This window comes from Canis lupus, chromosome 38, assembly GCF_011100685.1.
Source record: "Canis lupus familiaris isolate Mischka breed German Shepherd chromosome 38, alternate assembly UU_Cfam_GSD_1.0, whole genome shotgun sequence".
Lineage (NCBI taxonomy): Eukaryota > Metazoa > Chordata > Mammalia > Carnivora > Canidae > Canis > Canis lupus.
This window is the reverse complement of record NC_049259.1, coordinates 2,110,888-2,129,627: the sequence shown is the minus strand read 5'-3', so window position 1 is coordinate 2,129,627 and position 18,740 is coordinate 2,110,888. Positions and strand designations below refer to the sequence as shown.

General features: G+C 54.2%; 1 protein-coding gene across 1 annotated transcript in view; it reads right to left on the bottom strand.

The window, feature by feature from the left end:
- Positions 1-829: 829 nt before the first annotated feature.
- The window catches only part of NFASC (neurofascin), a 177,444-nt gene continuing 159,533 nt past the window's right edge, over positions 830-18,740 (bottom strand). The window contains 5 exon segments of the mRNA XM_038586009.1: positions 830-2,890; positions 6,007-6,076; positions 8,059-8,190; positions 15,134-15,286; positions 16,578-16,694. Coding sequence (XP_038441937.1) covers positions 2,659-2,890; positions 6,007-6,076; positions 8,059-8,190; positions 15,134-15,286; positions 16,578-16,694 — 704 coding nt within the window. The 3' untranslated portion in view covers positions 830-2,658.

Below are 18,740 nucleotides of genomic sequence, written 5' to 3'. Positions count from 1 at the left end.
CCCTGCAATCCACACAGCTCTCTAAGCCTCTCTGCTTGGGGGGAAACTGGTTCTCTAGGCTCCGTTGGCTCTTGCTTGCCGGGAGGGCTGTGATGCGGGGGCCGGGGGTTGGGGGGTGGTGCTCAGTGTTCTCAGCACCACAGCCTCTCCACGTGGCTGCTGGCACTGCCTTTTTACACGGAGCGGGGCGGCTCAGAGCTGGCAGGACACAAACGAGGAGCACACGGGCTGAGGAATCGCTTCCCCCAAGACCCCACAGTAGCAGAAGCCCCTTCTGCGGTCCTTGGTTGGGTGGCAGGGGCATGGGTACCATGACGGCACACAGTCCTCTCACCCTCTGAGCCCGTATGTGGTGCAAGGAGTTCACTAGTGTGCATGGTGTAGCATGGGGTGAGGGTGGGGTGAGGGCCTGGGACACTGACTGCTCTGCTTAGATGTGTTTCCTGGAACGTCCGGTCCTTTAATTCAGTCTACAGGCACACTTCCCTGACCTTTCCTTGAGGGATGCTGGGCATAGGCTGCAGGAATTCCCAGCTATATCCAAGCAGGTGTCAGAGGAGAGCCAGGGTGGGGGACCCCTGAGCTCTCTCCTAGCCCCCCGTTATTCACCCTGTCCCCTTTCACCATGAGAGAGCTGCCCCTCGGGCCTGCAGGCTGCCCGCCTGGCCTGGCCTGGGCCAAAGGACAGTTACCTGCTCTCAGGTTCAAACAACGTAATTGGCTCAGCTCTGGACTATGGGTTCTTACCTGCAGACCGAGCACACGTGTCTATGGGCTTGCCTTCAATTGACCGATTATTGAGTGGTGCAAGCATTGCTAATACCTTTGCGGCTTAAACGTGTGGCAAATGATGCTTTAATCGAGTCTCTGAAGGACACAGCCCTGTTCCTGCCCAGGCTCCCCGGCAAGTAGCTCGAGGCTCCAATCAGAGGCTGGGCCTGTGGCAGGCAGTCCGTTACCAGGGGTCAGCTTCACCCTCCCGAAACCGACTCTAGCCGTAGCAACAGTTATCGGGTTGCTCTTCGGCTCAAGATCTCTCTGAGGCTAGGTACCTTTGGTTTCAAAAACGGATTAGGTGGGGAGGATGAAGCCCGCGCCTTGGCTCTCAGAGCTGCAGTCTGTGAAGGTCTCCGTCTGGGACAATGGGTTGCAGGGCACGTGTCCAGTGGCTGCTCTGGTCCTGCAGGGACACTTGAGTGGGCCGCCTCCCTTTCCTTGAGACAGACGTCGCTGGAGGCTTCGAGGCTTGCAGGCAGGGGCTGGGAACCTGGGAAGCTGCAGGGCCAGATCAGAGCTGCATAAGGCATACGGAGGGCACGGGGTCCCCAGGCCAGGCTCCACAGCGCGGTCGGTGTGGTGTTCGCACGGGCTCTCCTGATATGTGAATACCCAGAGGAGGGGACACACTGGTTTAGTCCTGGGGGGGAGGGGTGGCAGAGCCCCGATCCACACACTGTGTAAAACACAAGTATCAGCGCCTTACAGAACTGCCCAAGGAGATGCTCTCTGCTAGAGATGAAAGGGGGAGCAGCACCTTACACCCCCAAACACACCAGCAGAGCTTCTGCATTGCATGGTTCCATCTCCACGAGGGTAGCTGTGCAGATCCCTGACCAGGTCGGGGGCACCCTCTACCCTGGAGGCAGCAGGCATGGTCCTTGCTCCCACATCCTGGGTTCACCGACGGGGACGGGGAGGAAGGAAGTCCAAACCCAACTCTTTCCTTCTCTTCTGAGGTGAGCACAGCTCCCCAGGGACCAGACGGCTGGTCTCCTTCTGCTGGAGGTACACAGCCACTGCGGGTGGGACACGGCCCTTCCCCATCAGCGCCCACACCTCTTCCTCACACTCCTTCTGCAGAGCCGGCGCAGCTCTTGTCTTGGGCACTCTGGAGGAAGTGGCAGGGTGAGGGCAAGGAGCAAGAGGTAGGCCCACCTCCCGACTGAACCAGGGCGAGGCAAGGGGGCCTGCCTGCTGTCTCCCTGCCAAAAATACTGTCATTTTCCCAGGAAGGAGCCAAGCCCAGCTCAGCAACGGACAAGGCCAAGGCGAAGGGGCTGGGGGCACGGGAGGCATCTGGCGAGAAAGGCATCCTTCGGAAATACACTGGCCCAGTGGCGGTTTGAATACTAACAGCTTTTCTAGGTAGTTCCTTTACAGGTCAATCCTTTGCCTCTCTGGGGGAGAATCCACCTATTTTTTCTTTGTCCAGGGACATTTCTTCAAAAGGAAAAGAAAATGGAGATGCTGGGTCTGGGTGGGGAGGACCCACAAAGCAAATATAAAGATAACGTGAAGGGCCATGACCAACAGAAACGGGTGAGTGTGTGTGCCGAGGTCAAGGGTGGGCAGTGGGGGTGGAAGGCTCAAGGTGGCTGTGAGGCTGAGCAAAGGGCTGGGCTCTCTCCGGCTGAGCTTAGCCAGGACTCTAGCTCTCCCACATGGTGGCACCTCGGAGGGTGCAGGGGGTCATCGGGAGGGGGCTTGCGGCTGGCTGGGTGGTCACTGGTCCTCACAGCTCGGCAGACCCCCGTGTTGTACCCTGGTCCCTGAAGGCGGTGGAGGCTGTGTGGTAGGTCTGCGGTGGCTTCGTCTCCCCCTCTCCCTTCCTCCCACTTGCAAAGTAGAGGCTGCGCCCTGGGCGGCAGGAGGGCTCCGTTAGGCCAGAGAATAGATGGCGTTGACAGGCGATGTGGCCTCTGAGCTTTCATTGCCCTCTGTCTCCTCTTTGTCCTTTTTGACCGTGTACTGGCCGATGAAGGACCCATCCTCATTGAACTGCCCCTCGCCACCCTCGCCATAGTCCACCAGGCTGTCGTCGCTCTCTTGCTGCTTGATGGTACCATCGAGGGACGTCTGGCTGCCCTGCAGGGGCTTGTTGTCCTCGTCACTGGCCAGAGAGAGACAGAGAATCAAGGGCCTGGCCCAGTCCAGTGTTGCTGAAACCCAGGTGGGACAGAACGGGGCCACTAGTCTCTTGCCAAGCATGGGTGCTACCCTGCTCAGAGAGGGAAGCTCTGAGGTCACTGGTCAGCTGCCCCACCCTGCCCTACTCCCTGACCTCCCCCGTCTGCTGGATGACAGAAGGAAACCCAAGGCCTGGAGAGGATCAGCATCTTCTCCCAGGTGAGGTGGCAAGGCGGCGCAGAGCCGGGCCTACGCTTCTGGGCTCCTGCTCTGGGGTCCCCTTCATGAGGCTGGGCTGTTCTCTGGGGTGGGAGTGGACAGAGGACAGCCACCCCACAGCAAGAAGAGTCAGCAGCCTGTGAGCCGGGCAGGCGGGATGGGCCAAGGAGCTGGGATGCTAGTCTCCCGTGTGTCACTGTGGGGTTCTGTGGTGTTGGGAAAGCCTTTCCAAGGTTTCACGGGGCCTTCATCTCTCTGTCAGGAGGGGCTGAACCAGCTTTGACTCTCCGTGATCTGTGTGGCCCTGTCTCAAAAGGCTCTGTCCTTGATGAAAAGCAACAGGTCCAGGTCATGGGGAAACAAACCTCACTCCTGCCTCTCCCCTTCTCACCTTGCTGTGGTTTCTGTTGCTCTCTGATTTATCAACCAACAGATGTTTGGGGCCTCAAGTGAGCGGCGGGGGGGGGGGGGGGGGGGGAGGGGAGGGGCATACATAGGACTGTGCAGGCCAGCAGCTTGAGACAAAGCCCAGCAAGGCTCCAAGGATTGTCCTCAGAGGCCCTCAGGCCCAGCCCTTCCACCCTTCCTGTGCAAGGAGAGCTGGCAGGCTGGTGGTCAAAGCGGCATCTACCTGCTGGGATGCCTGGAGCGCCCCCGAGAAGTGAGACCCCCCAGCAGCTGGTGTCTGCTCAGGCACCACATCCCTTCCCCTGGCTGCAAGACTCTTGGTCCTTTGACTCAGAAGGGGGTCCAGGTGCTGCTGGCTGCACTTCAGAGGGGAGGGAGCCCGAAGGCAGGAGGCAGCCGGGCCAGCAGTGTGAGTCTGGGTCCCAGCAGGTGAGGCCACTGCAGTGCACACAATGTCCCCTCCCTGGCCCCCAGGCCACACTGAGTCCTTCCTGGGTGTGTGTTTGTAAGGGGGTAGGACAAGTGGCTGAGTTGCCATTATAGTGGGCAGCGCATGTTGGCTTCTGACAGTAGTGCTGGGCAGAGACAGCTGTCAGGGGAGGACCTGGAGCCAGAGGCCGAGCTGGGCGTTAGTACAAGGACAGCTATTAGCTACTCCCTCTATGCCCCAGGAACGGGCCTGTGTCCTCTGCTGGCGGAGCTACGTGAGAAGCAGCAGGTCTAGAGGGCTCCTCTGAGTCCATATGGGGAGTGGGGACTCACGTTTTGAAAACTAGCAATTTCTTCCTGGTCCTTGCCCCACTCATGGGTCTTTTCTTACATGCCTCCCTCCCAGGAGCATGAGGTTTGTGTCTGTGTGATCCTAGGGGATTCCAGGTACCTAAGCCGCATGCAGCCACTGGACACTAATGGCCCAGCCTGGGTGGGGGGCAGAGGGAAGGGCTTTAGTGTGTCAGGTTCTTACAGGGAAAGAGAATCTAGATCTGGAAAGAACAGACCTCTTCTAAGGGAAGCTTGAAAGGAACCAGAATGACTAGGGGGACCTTGGTCTTACTCCCTGTCAGCCCATCTTCCCAAGAGACCTTGGAGAAACAGGTGGAGAGACGAGGGAGAGAGACCCACCAGCGAGGTGCTTGGCTGCGGAGCTCACACTGAGGCAGGCGTGTGTGTGCGCGTGTGTGTGTGCATGTGCGTGTGCATCCGCGGTGTGTGGGCTCATGGGTGCACCTGTGTATGTATATCCAGGCTCAGTGTGGGTGGCACAGGGGAGTGGGTGGGAAGAAGGCAGATATTTTTGCCCAACAGCTTCGGTGTCTAGGGGAGGAGAGGTGCCTGAGGAAGCAGCTTCTCTCAGCACAGGAGGGCCTCACCCCTTCTCTGTTGCACGGAGGGCTTATGGGAGGGAAACCCCGTGTTCTTTGGAACTGGTGGCTAGGGAGTAGGTCTCAGGCCGAGGGGAAGATGGGCCCTGCCAGGGATGCTGGGGACAGTCAGGGGAGGGGCCTCTCTCCTCATTGCCCTTTTAGGAGATACTGGGAGTGTAAGATATATGTGGTACGTAAGCCTCCAGATGGGCTCCTGGGTGGGCAGGGGCTCTGGGCAGCATCTGCCCACCAGGCTGCTGATGAGCAGAGTCAGGGGATAAGGGATAAGGAGAAGTCAGGGGAAGACAGGGTGGTCTTGCCCCAGAGAGTAACAGGGTAGAGGTAGGAAGTAGGGCTCTAATCAGAGCATTTCCTCCCATCCGCCTTGGTCTGGGAATGAGGCTTCCGTGACCCACTGTGCATCATTCCTTAACTCAGAATACACTTGCCATCAAAATGGGAGATGACCACTTTATGACACCAGCCTGCAAAGGCCCATCCAGATCTAAGAGGGATCATGATGTTGCAGGACCACAGAGCTGGAAGTCGGGCCTTGGCTTCTCCAGCTCTGCCATAAGCTCACTGGGCAGCAGGTGTGCAGGGGAATTATAACCAGGTCACTTCCTTGTCTGGGCCTCAGTCCTCTGATTTGTGATGGGCCCCAACCAGTTGCCTCTCTAAGAACTGTTCAAGTTCATGAGGAAAAGGTCTAGAACACCTCACCCTCATGGCCACCACCATCACTCATCCCTCACTGAGTTGAGGTTTCAAGACAATACAGCTTCTCCGGGTCACTGTCTTTAGGGTGAGGGTGGGGTGTGGGCACAGAGAGGAAGGCAACAGCTCATTTCACAGCAATAGCATTGCCAGTGTCTGCTTTCAGAGGAAAGAGGTGAAACACACATCCAAGGAACTCAATAAATTTGAGCTGTGCTGTTGAATGAGAGGAACCTGTCCCTCAAATCCATGTCAGTGTGCCAGGAACGTCCTTCCTGTGGGGATGCAGCCCTGTCTAGTACACTCAGGACAAGGAGGAGCTGTCAGAGAGGCAGAGGTGACAACTGGATGCATGGTGGGATGGGGACCATGGGCCAAACGGATCACCCACCTGTAGTCAAAGGAGCCATCCTCTTCCTTGGGGTCTTCGGGGCCAAGAGGAACGTCCTTCTTTTCTCGCACTTGGCCAAGGAGAGAAGCAAAGACACAGATATGGTGATTATGCTCCTGCTCCACAGGGCCCCGACCGTGGAGTCAGTGTCACTCTCCCTTTCAAGGAGGTACCATCGAGGCCTCCCTCCTTCTTGCTTCCCACATTTAACCAGCTGTCAAGTTGACACCTCATCCCCAGTGCTTCTGCACATCTCTGTTGACAACTGAAATCTCCTCCCCCCACCTCTCCATGGGGTCACCCCTAAACACTGAATGGATGTGACCCTCTCTGGCACCTGTCTTATTCTGCTCTGTAGGATAATTGTTTATGCACACTTTGTACAAGGCCCCCAGCAGAGTGCCCTGGGCAGAGAGGACGCTCCATCTCTGGAATGGAAAAGGCTCTCATTGTCTGTGATCTCACTAGCATGTGTGACTCTCTTTTCCCACACCTCCTCTGTGGCTTGCACACACCCACCCAAGGGCCTGTCTGGTTGGGTTGTGATCTTCCTGCTATGCCGGCTGCAGTGTCTTGATGGAGAGATCACCTTTCCTTCTAGTGCCCTTAGCACCCAGCACAGAGCCTGACACACAGGAATACGTACGCACACGACTACGTATCCTTTCTGAGGTACAGGGCGGGATCATCTCCCCCATTTTAGGAGAGGGAGACTGAGACCTTCAGAGGTGAAGAACATGTCACATAACTCATTAGTAACTGAATAAAGTCTAGCGTGAAGGCAAGAGCCTGGCCTCATGGTTTGCTCATCTTTCTAGCACACTAGCACGATAAGCTGTGAGAAGAACTTTCTGGAAAGGAACACTTTCTAAATGGGCAAAGGGAGGCTAGAAGGTTATCTGATGAGTTAGGGTGGGGATGAGCTCAGTAAGGATGCTCTTCTCCCTGACTGGCTTTCTCTTTTATATGAGAAAAACAATCCCAACACAGCACAACAAAGTGAAAAAAAAATGCTCTTTGCCAATGAAGAATGATAATTTCCTGCCCTCCCTCACTTAACGCAGAGGCAGAACTCTTTAGAATCCTAGGGTCTGAGGGTATGCGGGCAGGGGAAGGGAATAAAACAGAATCTTCTCTCTGAGTTGAGTTTTTTAGGGGGACCCTGGAGGAGGCCTTGTTTAGAGGTGGGGAGAGGCAGGCATTTGGGGAGCACAGGCTGTGCTTGTCGATGGAGCTTTGGGGAGCAGGGAGCAGTTTTATTCTGCAGCCCAGCAGGGTTTTCACTCACTGGGTCATCCATTAGCCTGTCTTCTGTCATTCTAGCCACCCCATCACAGATAGATGGCTTTGTTGCCCCTCTTTGAAAAACAATCAATATTTCCAGAAGCAAGAATGCCAGAGGTCCTTGTTCTTGACCTTGGTTTGTCTGGGCTCGTGGATCTTGGGGCCCCCAGAAGAGAAATGGCTCTTTGGGACTTTAGGGAAGCCCACAGCTCTTTACCGATGGGGTCTGTATCAACGCCAGCCTCCCCTCAGCCTCTGCATGCAAGGAGCTCCTGACCCTCTGTTGGGATATCTATCATTACAGCCCGGTCACCGAGAGCCTCTCTCATGGGTGCACTTCCTCCATCCAGACCCTCCCTCCCCTCTCTGTTCTCTCTCTCATGGTGAGAGAAAATGCCTTTCTTCCTTCCTCCTTCCTTGGGACACAGGATCCTAATGAGATTCAGGCTGAAAAAAGCCCATTTACTGAGCAGATGGATGGTGAGTCAAGGGGAGGGAAGGTCATTCTTAATAGGAGCCAGGGCTCCTTCTACCCCCTCTTTGGAGCTGCCTGGACCTCGCCATCCATCCACCTCAGGGGGACTTAACTCAGATGCTTTCTGGCAGCTCTAGGACGCATGGACACTCAACAAGAGGACTATATGTCCAAGTTGGGCCAGGATTGGGCTCACTGGGAGAACAGAGCCTCTGGATCTGGCTTGAGACCTGCTGGCTCCCAGAAAGCTTTCCGGCCCATTCCCCCAAGCCTACTCCTCCGATACATCTTACCTGGGTATTTGCCACCTCGACTCCTCTTGATGAAGCAGACGATGAGCAGGATCAGCACCAGGAGGGCGATGGCACACATGAGCCCAATGAACCAGCCCTGGGTGGCGATGTCTGCCTGGTTATTGGTGTAAGCTGGTGGGGGAGGGCCAGAAGCAAACACACGAGTGATTTCCCATGGGGGAGGTGAAGAGGGAGATGAGGGGGAAGGATGGCTATGTCATGTCGCTGTTCCTCCTGGAGCCTTATGCTACCACCTAGCAGCCCTCTGGCCCAAACCACCCTGCTACAGGTACAAAGAAAAAACAATTAAAGAGCCAAGGTCAAAAGGTCAGAAAAGAGGCACTGGTAAAGGGTACAGGGAGCAGAATAAGCAGCAGAAGTGTGAACAGGTCCTTGTAGGGGAAGTTTCCTAAGGATGGGGCATGGTATTCTTGCAAACTGGATGGCTGGTCACAGCCTGGTGGGGAATTGAGGGAAGGCCAGGGATTGGTTAAGGAGGTACGATTCCCCCATGAATGCACCTGGGGTGAGCAAATGGGACTCTGCTACCCACTGGGGAACGGAGGCCGTGGTTACCCTGCAAAACCTGTTATAAGAATAACTTTGGAGGGACTGTGTGGGCAAAGAATAGCAAGTTCCCCACCAATAAGGCCCCGAAGCCAACCAGGTTTCCTGGCAGTGGGTGCTGGGCAGGGTATAGTTTCAGGATGCCCGAGACTTTTTCACGTCCCCCCAACTGGATTGTGTGCTCCCTGACAGTGGAGACGATCCCTGCGCAGGTACTCCCAGGTGGGCTGGTGGTGAGGCTGGGGCTGGGGCCACACCTTCAGCACACCCCATGCCACTTCCAGACGTAGAGGACCCCCACACACACACCGCCCTGTGATGAGTCCCTCTCTATCCCTGCCTGGAGTGCATGAAGACATCTCAACCTGGGCAGACCCCTTCACAATTCAAAGGACACATGGGTAGGCGTAGAGGACAGGCGCTCAGGTGTCATGTGATAGTGTCCTGGATGACCCAATGGCTGGAATTAGGGTTTGGGAGGGGATCTAGAGTGGGCAGGACCCACTCGCTCTTCTTTCAATGGGCTAGAGAACAACCCCCTCGTGAAACCCAGCCTGCCATGGAAACCAAGACTTGGGAGGAGAGACAGGATCCAAGCGACCAAGCAGACCCAACGTAATCTGGAGCCAGCCGAGTGAGCCGAGGGGCATCTCAGAGCACAGTCAACAGCAGGGTCCCAGAGAGCCCACAGGCCCCAAGCCAAGCCCTGGGCCTCCTCCCGGGAGGAACATAAGGAACAGAGGGGGCTCCCGTGCCCCGGGGTCTTTACCACATGCTGCTTGGTGGGGCAGGTGCCTGGGTGCAGTCCTACCCTTTGCTCTTCTTGGACAGAGAAACCGTCTTTATAGCCTCCTCTGTGCCCAGACAAGGGCACTGTACCAGGAAGGGTCTGGACAAATGGGGAAGACTGATAAGCAAGCGCTTTCATGCTCGGGCTGCCCCGGGCTGTGATTACTCGATCTGTGTCTGTGAGGGTGAAGTCCCATCCCTCCCACTCCTGTTCCCGCAGGCCGTTCCTTGTGCGGGGCCACAGACATCCTCCCAGCACCCCACGTAGGAGCAACTCGCTTCCTTCCTTCAACCCTCTAATGCTTCCCATTGCTACTGGGGAGAAACCTACATTCCTACCCTGTCCTGGCCCCACGCAGGCTGGTCTCAGACACTGAGCACTCGTCCTATCTCCCACCCTCTCTCCTCCAGCCATACTGGCCACTTGATCTCCAACCTCAGGGCCTTTACATGTGCTGCTCTTTCTTCAGATGGCTGCCTCCGAAAGCGTCATTTCCTCTTAGAAAGCCCCTTCCAGACCTTCTCAGCTAATGCCAAAGCCCTCTCTCCCAACCAGCCACTCCCTGAGGGCTCTCATTCCTCTTTTTCCTAGCACTTGTTTCCATCTGAGGCGGTACTCATCACAGTGCACACTCGGAAGCACGTCCTGTGGGCTAGTCACTGCTCTGAGTACTTCTCCCCTCATCATCCAATTCAGTCTTCACAACCCCACCAGGTAGGCTTCATTATCCCTATTTTACAGATGAGAAAACTGAGGCACAGAGAGGGTCTTGAGGTTGTGATTTGCTCATAAGCTACGTGCACTTCAGCTGGACGTTTGTTGCTGCCTGGATCCCTCCACTCCCCTCTGCCTGTCCCCCCAAACTGCTTCTCCCTATCCCACTGCCCCACGCTATCCTCTTTCTGTGTTGGCAACATCACCCACTCTGCTCGGTTGACCACTGAAACCTCACAGCCTCCACAGCTGTCCCTTTCTCTGTGGCAATGGTAGCAGCTCTCCTTTCCCAGGGGGGCTCAGTCCTAGAAGGCTCTCAAATCTTCCAGCCCTCCACCCTCTTTGCTCTCTCCTTCCTTCTGCTGTTAAACACATTGAAGCTTCCTGTATCTTAAAGCAAAAACCCTAAAAGAACCGGCCAGACTTTTCAGCCCTGGCTCAGATAAACTCCTTCATCTTCCATGGTCTCCAGTTCCCATCAATTCCTTCCTCCAAACCTGTCAGGCCAACCTCAAGACCCTCTCTACTCAGTGTTTCTTTCTTTCTTTTTTTTTAAAGATTTTATTTATTCATAGAGACAAGGCGGGGGGCGGGGGGGCGGCGGCGGCGAGGCAGAGACACAGGCAGAGGGAGAAGCAGGCTCCATGCAGGGAGCATGACGTGGGACTCGATCCCAGGTCTCCAGGATCACACCCCGGGCTGCAGGCGGCGCTAAACCACTGTGCCACAGGGGCTGCCCACTACTCAGTGTTTCAGCTGGAGTGGGTCTTTACTAAACCTGCTCCTACATCCTTGGCTCCTACCTTCCTTTACTGACTTTCCAACCGGCAATCCCTTTATTCCTCTTGCATGGTCCGTCCAGCCAGCTCTGTGGCTGTCAGCCCTGTGTCCCGGGTGACATCCTCTGAACATCTCCTTGGATGGTCTGTCTGCTTGAAATGCAACCCATGTCTTCCTGCCCTCGCTGCTCCCCGCTCTCTCCAGCAGCTTCACCATTCCTGCCATCCCTAAGGGTTATCATTTCTCCTTCCAAGGTCTCTCATGTTTGCCTCATTGCTCCAGTCTAGAGGGTCCTCTCCTCACCCTAGGTCTATCAGATCCCAAGGATACAATGACACATCGTGTTGTTATGCTCCCGGGACACCTCCCATCATTCCTTGCTCTGCACTTCCCCTCCCTGCAACTTTCCCACCATGCTCGAGAGCCTTGCCTGCCACCCTTCTTGTTCTCCACCTTTCTACACTCCACCCCCTCTTTCCTGAATCTCCCACTCCTCCAGCTCACACTAATCTCAAAAGTCCGATTTCACCCCTGTTGACTCTGAGAAATGTAACATTCAATTGCTCTGTTTTCCTGGATCCAGATTTTTAATTATACTATCAAAGGCTTGAGAACAGGAGAGTCTTTGGGCCACCTAGTGCTTAGCAGGATGCTGGTCACATAGCAAGGAGGCAGTGACTCCTTAGTAAAGATCAGTTTAATCCTAATTTAATATGGTTAATTTGGGACACTTGCTGGGGTCACAGGGACATTGGCCTGGCCATGCACCATGCCTTGAATTTGGATGGTGGTTCCCACCTTCCGCAGAGCAGTTGGCTTGTAGGTCTGCAGTGACTTGTTTGCTCCACTACCATCTTCCTGATGCTTGTTCTGATAGGCCCTGACAAGCCATCTCCCTGGGACTCCCTTTCTCTTGGGAGAGAAAGTCACAATTCCAGGGAGAGTGGCCATATGGGCAATCTGGAAAGCAGATGTAGCTCCCCATTCCTGACAGCACCTGATGACACCTCAAGTTCCAATGTTACCTTCAGTCCTTACCAAAAAAGTTCAAAGAATGTTCTGAACCCAGAAAGCTGGACCCAAAATCCAAGTGGGTTTTGTACCTATGTGTGGTGCTGGATGTTAACTAAACTTATTGTGGCCGTCACTTGGCAATATATACACATATCAAATCATACATTGTTCGCCTGAAACTAATACAATGTTACGTGTCCACGATATGTCAATAAAAACCAGAACCAAAACCAAATGGGATCTGGGATGAGGTAGGCTCAACCAGACTCCATCAAAATGATTTAATTTCTCATGAACCAAAAGCAATTTAGGACAAGATGATCTCACTCACAACGTGACCCGACACGGTGGACTCTGAGACGGAAGGTATTGTAGTGAGGCTTCAGAGCATTACATTTGGCTGCCAACATCACTCTTAATCGATCTGTTCAATGTGTTTCAAGATTCCTAATGGACACAGTAATGACAACATTCAAAGACCAGGATGCATTTACGCTCCCCAACTTCCACTGGAACAGGAACCGGAAAAGCACCTGCTCCTCTGGTCCACAAAGCCTGGCAAACTCAGGTCCAAATGCCTCTTCCTCTAGACCAGAGGCCCTATTTTGTGTGCCTTCCACACACCGCTCTCTGTAACACGGCTCAAAAATGGGCCATTCATCTGCAAGGCAGGCAGTCACTCAAAGTCTGCAGAATTTCAGAAATAGGGATAGATGAACAAATATCACAGGGGTAGACTTCCTTCAGATGTATTTGGGCTTAGCTGCTCTTCCTTAAGCACCATCTGCCGCCTCCGCATCACCACCATGACCCATCCTGGGTTTCTTCCAAACAGCTGAAAGAAGCTGACTACAGTGACGTCCCCCGTGTCCCTCCTCCCACCGTCCCAAGGGCTGGCCCACTGGCCCACCATCAGCACCTGCCTGCTGTCACCTCGCCCCTTCCCACCCACTCCAGGACAGAAGAGCTGACGAGCGCTGCCCCCCACCCCCCTGGAGTCCAGAGTTACATGTTTGCGGCCCCTTGGGTGTCTTTGGCTTCAAAAGCTTCAAAGAGGTGATTAACTTTCCATGTGGGATCTTTCTGGTAAAGGTCAGGGAGGCGGTTAGCATTCCTAGTGGTTTTCTTCCATATCCTCCCTGAACCACTGCCGCATGTTTGAGTCTGTGGACTAAAGTGATGGCCTGTGGTCACCTAAATGACCAGTGGTTGGATCCAGAGATGCTCATAAACCCTTGCTTTGAGGAGACCCTGGGACCTAGAGGATCATGTGAATTTGGCTCCGGAGTCCACCCACAGGATACACAGTGTGCATTTTCCAAGAATCCAGAAACACACAGCCTTCAGAAAGCAAAAATATTTCCCTCCCCTATGTGGTTTGCACATAGTAATTTCTAGCCAGCCAGTGACGTAGTAAGTGAGCAATGTGTACTCGGCGCTAGGGTCGCAAACCTGCTCACCCCAACCTGAATGGAGAGGAATCTGGGAAAACTCACTCGCTCTGAAAGCAATTTATCAGGAAGAGTCTCTCCAGACCAAGCACAGGAAAAGAAAGAAGAAAATTGAGCCAATGTTGAGAAGTATACTATCAATCGTCTTTTTTTTTTTTTCTTCTGTACCACATGTTTGATATGTAGCAGACTGGGACATCCCTGAGGATGGGGACTGGTGCTTCCCTCTCTGGCCCTTTCTCCCCACCCCTCACTCACAGCCCCAGGACTTAGTGCTGAGAGAAGCCTCTGGAAGCAGGTGGCACCAGCTTTTGTAGCATTCCCTAGGAGGGGGCTCTAGCCTGGAACCTTATCTGTGCTTCCGGCCTCTGTGCTGGACTCAGGTTGATAATGAAGCAAAATCAAATGCACACACGGATGAGCAACAGCTTGGGATCCCGACTGGGTCAGACGGAGTCCATCCACCTGCTCTGCTCAGTCAGCGGTCCAGTTCCCTTGCCTGGCTCCCAAGCTGGTCTGGCCACTTGGTCAGGACATCTTGCCAGAGTTGGCTGGGCTGGCCTTAACAGACAGCTGGACTCACAGACTCCCTGAGTCTTGATGGCCTAGACATGGGCAGGATAGGCAGAGGCACGGGGCGTAGGACAGGATGTCCAGACCAGGAGGGACAAGGCCAGAGGGGTGGAATGAGACATTTATACAGATGGGTGGTGACTCTCAGGATGCAGGCTGCCAGGATGAGCCTGGCCAGGCTTAGGAAGAGTAATGAATATTTCAGTCAACAGTCAGAATGTCATATAAATCATTGTGTGTGATTGTGTTGTTTCTATGCTTGTGTCTACTAACCTGCAGCTGATTAGGACACCCTGGGGACAGGGACTGGTCCTCTTCTCTCTGTAGCTCATTCCCCAACCTTCACCCTTCGCCTCAGGGCTTAGCATGGCCACCCACCTAGCCGACTGTGAAGATACACCCAAGCACATGAGCAGGTGCCCTCAAGTCTCCAAACTGCCTGCCCACCCTGACCTTCTACCTTGTACTGAGCCCCTGCCAGCCCAGTCCTTTGGTGCACTGAGGTAGCTTCTGTAGCTATAGCTGAAGTCCCTTTTGAGCCAGAACTATTCTCCTACTAGAGAGCTTCTTCTTCTTCCCCGGCACAGCGGAAGATCAACTACTTTGAAGCCGTGGAAAGTTTGGGACAAAAATGAAGCCAAGATCAAGCCCCAAACAACGCGCATCGCACGCTTTGGAATTTTTTTTTTTTTTTTTTTTTTACAGATGACAGTAACAAGGCTGTGACATATGTGATGACCCTGGGAAGATTTTTGGGTCAAGACCCTTGGATGGCCCTATCTCTTAATTCTACATGCAGGGAGCAGGGTCTGTGCATATGGGGCAGGCTGCTCGGCATCTGCCAGCCCCCGGCCCCGTGCACAGGGCCCAAGCCCTTTGGTTCCACGCACAGTCAGGGGGGCCAGGCGGCCTCCTCCATCCTCATCCTACAGCCCTAGTTCCTTTGGACACCACACACTTGCCTCGGGGTGGGAAGGGCGCTTCCCCTGCACTGCGCATGCACTCTGGCTCCTCTTGGCTTCCTGGGAGCTGTGGACTGATACATACTAAGAGCCGAGACACGCCATGCAAGGTGGGGAATGGGTGGGATGAGTCTTCTTTCCAAGGAGAAGAGACAAGCAGGAAGCCGAAGATGGAATGAAATGCCCCATGCTTGCAGGGGTGGCTGAGCCGGACCCCCTCTCACCTGTACTGGTCATAAAGGTGATGACGGTACTGCTGATGCCCTCCTTGTCCCGGGAATAAACGCGCAACGTGTATGTCATCCCGGGATAGAGGTCTGTCAGCTGTACGGGCTGGACCTGGCTCTTAACAGGGACAGTTTTTTTCGTATGGTTGCCTGGGGAACAGAAACCTCAGTCAGCCTGGGGCCAGGCGCCAGGAGCTGGAGAGGCAGTGCTTAGGTTCCCGATCACCTGTCAAAGGCAGAAGCATGGGGCAAAGGACTGGGCCATGGCACAGGGCACAAGGTGACCAGGCAGCTCCGCCAGCCCTTCCACGCGATGCTGACTCTCCTACCCAGCAGCCCTTCCGCCAAGGGCCCTCTTCTTCCTCCTCAAGCTTTCCTTCCTTCCTCTCTACCGGCTCAGCACTAAACAGCATGACCTACGTCCTTACACTGGCAGCGTGTCAGCCAGTGTTGTCATCCTGGAGGTGACAAACTTCCTGGGGGTGGGGAGCTTCCCGGTGAGGGTCAGAGAGCCAGTTAGCATCCCTCTTGGTAAACAGAGGTGAGGCAGGATTCTACTTCTTGGCTCTCACTCCGGTCTCACCTCTCATTTCTCACCACGTGGAGAAGTCACACATCAGGAGAAGCGAGTGCACTTGCATGTGAAGTGGAGGGCGAATGGTGGGTGTAGGAAGCTGAAATGGCAGGGACCACCCTCAGGATGCCGATTCTATGGATGTGACCCCCTCCAGCCACAGACAACTAAGAGCTGGCTGTGCTCTTTCCCTAGGGGCCTTCGAGCAGCTAGCCCAGGTGGACCTCTGGCTGGGTGAGCTGGTTTAATTGCCAAGGATAAAAACATGGTGGGTCTGAGTCTTTGGGGGCAGGGGCCTTCACTCAAAGAAGGCGGATATCCTGACTACACTCTACAGTGTAATAATGATGTACCCTTGATCCCAAGAGCCAATAAAGAGTGAACAGCTAGCTCAAGCCACCTGCTCTCTGAGACAAGTCACCCTGGTCTGTGCCTCAGATGCTAGGCCGCTGGCATTCCTCGTGAGCACAACGCCGTTGTACCCAAACGTCTGAACTGGCCTAGCCCGTCTAGTGGAGACACCAGAAACATGGATTCTGAGTTAAGGAAATCCAAGCAGAAGTGAGCCTGGGCTCACGTGGGGCGCCATCCGGAACCCTCCTCCTGGGCAGGAAATAGGCGAAGGGCCCCCTCACCCAGGTCCTCCCCGGCACATGCGCCCTGAGACCTCTACTGATGGCTGCAGAAGCCTCTTCCTTCCCCTGCGGCTGCTCTTCCCGCCCCGCTGCCGCCTGGGCACGTATCGATTTCATTAAGTCATCACTCAGCTGGGATACCAGGCCCCTCGGAGCCCGGGGGAGCTCACAGGATCTCTTAATGGCATCCGCGCTACCCGCTGCCGCCGCCGCCCCGCTCAGCAATGCTTACTGTCGATGTACTCAACCACAAAGGCAGTTCCGGGCCCGAGATTGTGTCTCCAGGTGATGTTGGCCCATTTACTGTTGGGGAGCACCGTGACGTTCCATATGGACTGCCTGTCGGGGGCTGGTGGGTAGGTTAGAAGAGGGGTTAGTTCTGGGAGGGAGGCAGCTCTGGAGACACACATGCGTGCACACACACACACACACACGTGCGCGGCTCGGAGGGAAGACTCAGGAGAGGCTGTGCACAGGGCCCGACAGAGCTCCAAGCTGCAGCCTTGGTGGCCAGGCCGGAAGTCGCCATCCAGGTATGAGCGGTGCGGTCAGGAGGATCTGTGTGTCAGGGAGAGCTAGAAATGGTCTGTGTGTCCACACAGGGAGGGGCAGGAATGAAAGAGTGGGTTTCGATCCATGCCACTGGAGGCTCAAACCTGGGCTCTTTCCCTTTTTAGATCGTCATGGATTGGGATGGGGCGGCGGAAGGAACCTGGAGAAAGCCCCATTGGCCAGCGTATAGCCCGACAGGGGTTGTTCCTTTCAACCACAGGTACTCTACAGAAAGGAGAATGGGATCTTTCGAAGCCCCTTGAGAGTCATGATGTGTAGGAAGGACAGGACCAAACGTGGGAAAGCCTTCCAGCCTGAGACTGGAAGAGAACAGTAACCCAGATGGGTGACTCCAGACTCCGTGACCATGTTGGTCAGCAAGATGTCGGATTATGTGGAACAGGGCCTCAGATTGTCCAAGGGGACTGGCGGGGGGTGTCTATAACCCCAGAGGTCCCAGCTCACCATCTCCTGGGCTAGCTGGGACCCCAAGAAGACAACTCCTTCTTGACACCCAGTTCTCAGAGGTTCAGACACCAGAAGAATCCAGTTCTTTTGGTTTCTCAGCACACTAAATTGTCTCTGAGGCTTGATCTCCACACAATACGGAAGACATTAATTATCTAGTGCCTACGAGCGGGGAGCTACTTTATCAAAGCCACTGCACCATCTGAAACCATAGCCTGTGGACAGGCGAGTGGCACTAATCTTCAAACATAATCATTTTTCACGAGTCCCAGCAGTCTGATTACCCCATTTCCCAGCAAAGATTTAATAGTGGAGTACTAGCGTGAAGCCTTGTATTTCAAAGACTTTACAAGTGTGGCTCCTGTATATTTTATTAGCATGTAAGGGGGCACTGTCACCAACTCACTTGTCAAAAATAAATGAATAGAGCACGTTGGTGATGCATTTATTCATTATCTATTTGACATGTGACTGAGTCTGCAGGGCTGGGGAAGTGATAAAAGATCTCCTGGTCGTCACTTCAAAGAAGCGCCTTCCCTACGACAACCTTCTCAGTTGCCCAGTTGCCCCCAGGTGAATATGATTCGTGTGAGGTGAGGGGCCAAGAAAGAGACTCCACTGACGGCACCATGGGGCATTCTCCGTGGGGAGGGCAGAAGACAGGCTGCTTTACTTATCTGCCAGGTGTTTCCATTGTACTGGTGGCTTTAAGCCACCCCAAATCCCAGCTCCTTGGAATCTCATGGCTCTTGCTAGTGGGAATGAACTAGGAGAACTCATGATTTGGGAACTTGAGCTTCTTCCTCCTCAGCTCTGGGGCCTGGAAATAGCCAGAGAATTTGGGTTTAAACAGTTTGGCCACCAATACAGTATCGACCCAAATCTGACAGTCTCAAAGGTAGTGGAGATTAGGGCACCACTAGAAAAGATGAAGTGATGGGGAAAAGCAAAAACAACTTAGAGGCGGGAGGTGGGGGAAGGCAGGCCGTGCAGAGAGACCTGGATCTGACTGCTAAAGAAGACGTGCAAAGAGTAAGACCAGGAAGGACAGCTATCAGTTACTATAAAACCAGAAAGTGTGAGAGGAAGTACGTATCGGCAGACCGAGTCCTGGAATGGGAGAATTAGAGGGTATCCTTTGAAATCTGAAAGAGACAAGTTAAGGACAAATAGAAAGTCCCATTTCACCCTGAAAAAAGTAAACTCAGGAAACATTTGGTCCCAAGACATAAGACAGGATAAAGATGAAAGATCACTAAAAAAAAAAAAAAAAAAAAAAAAAAAAAAAAAAAAAAAAAAAAAAAAAGTGGATGGCAGAGCCACTCTGCTTCATTAGGGAAAAGAGAATATTTGAAGGGTGTCCCTGGTTTTAAGG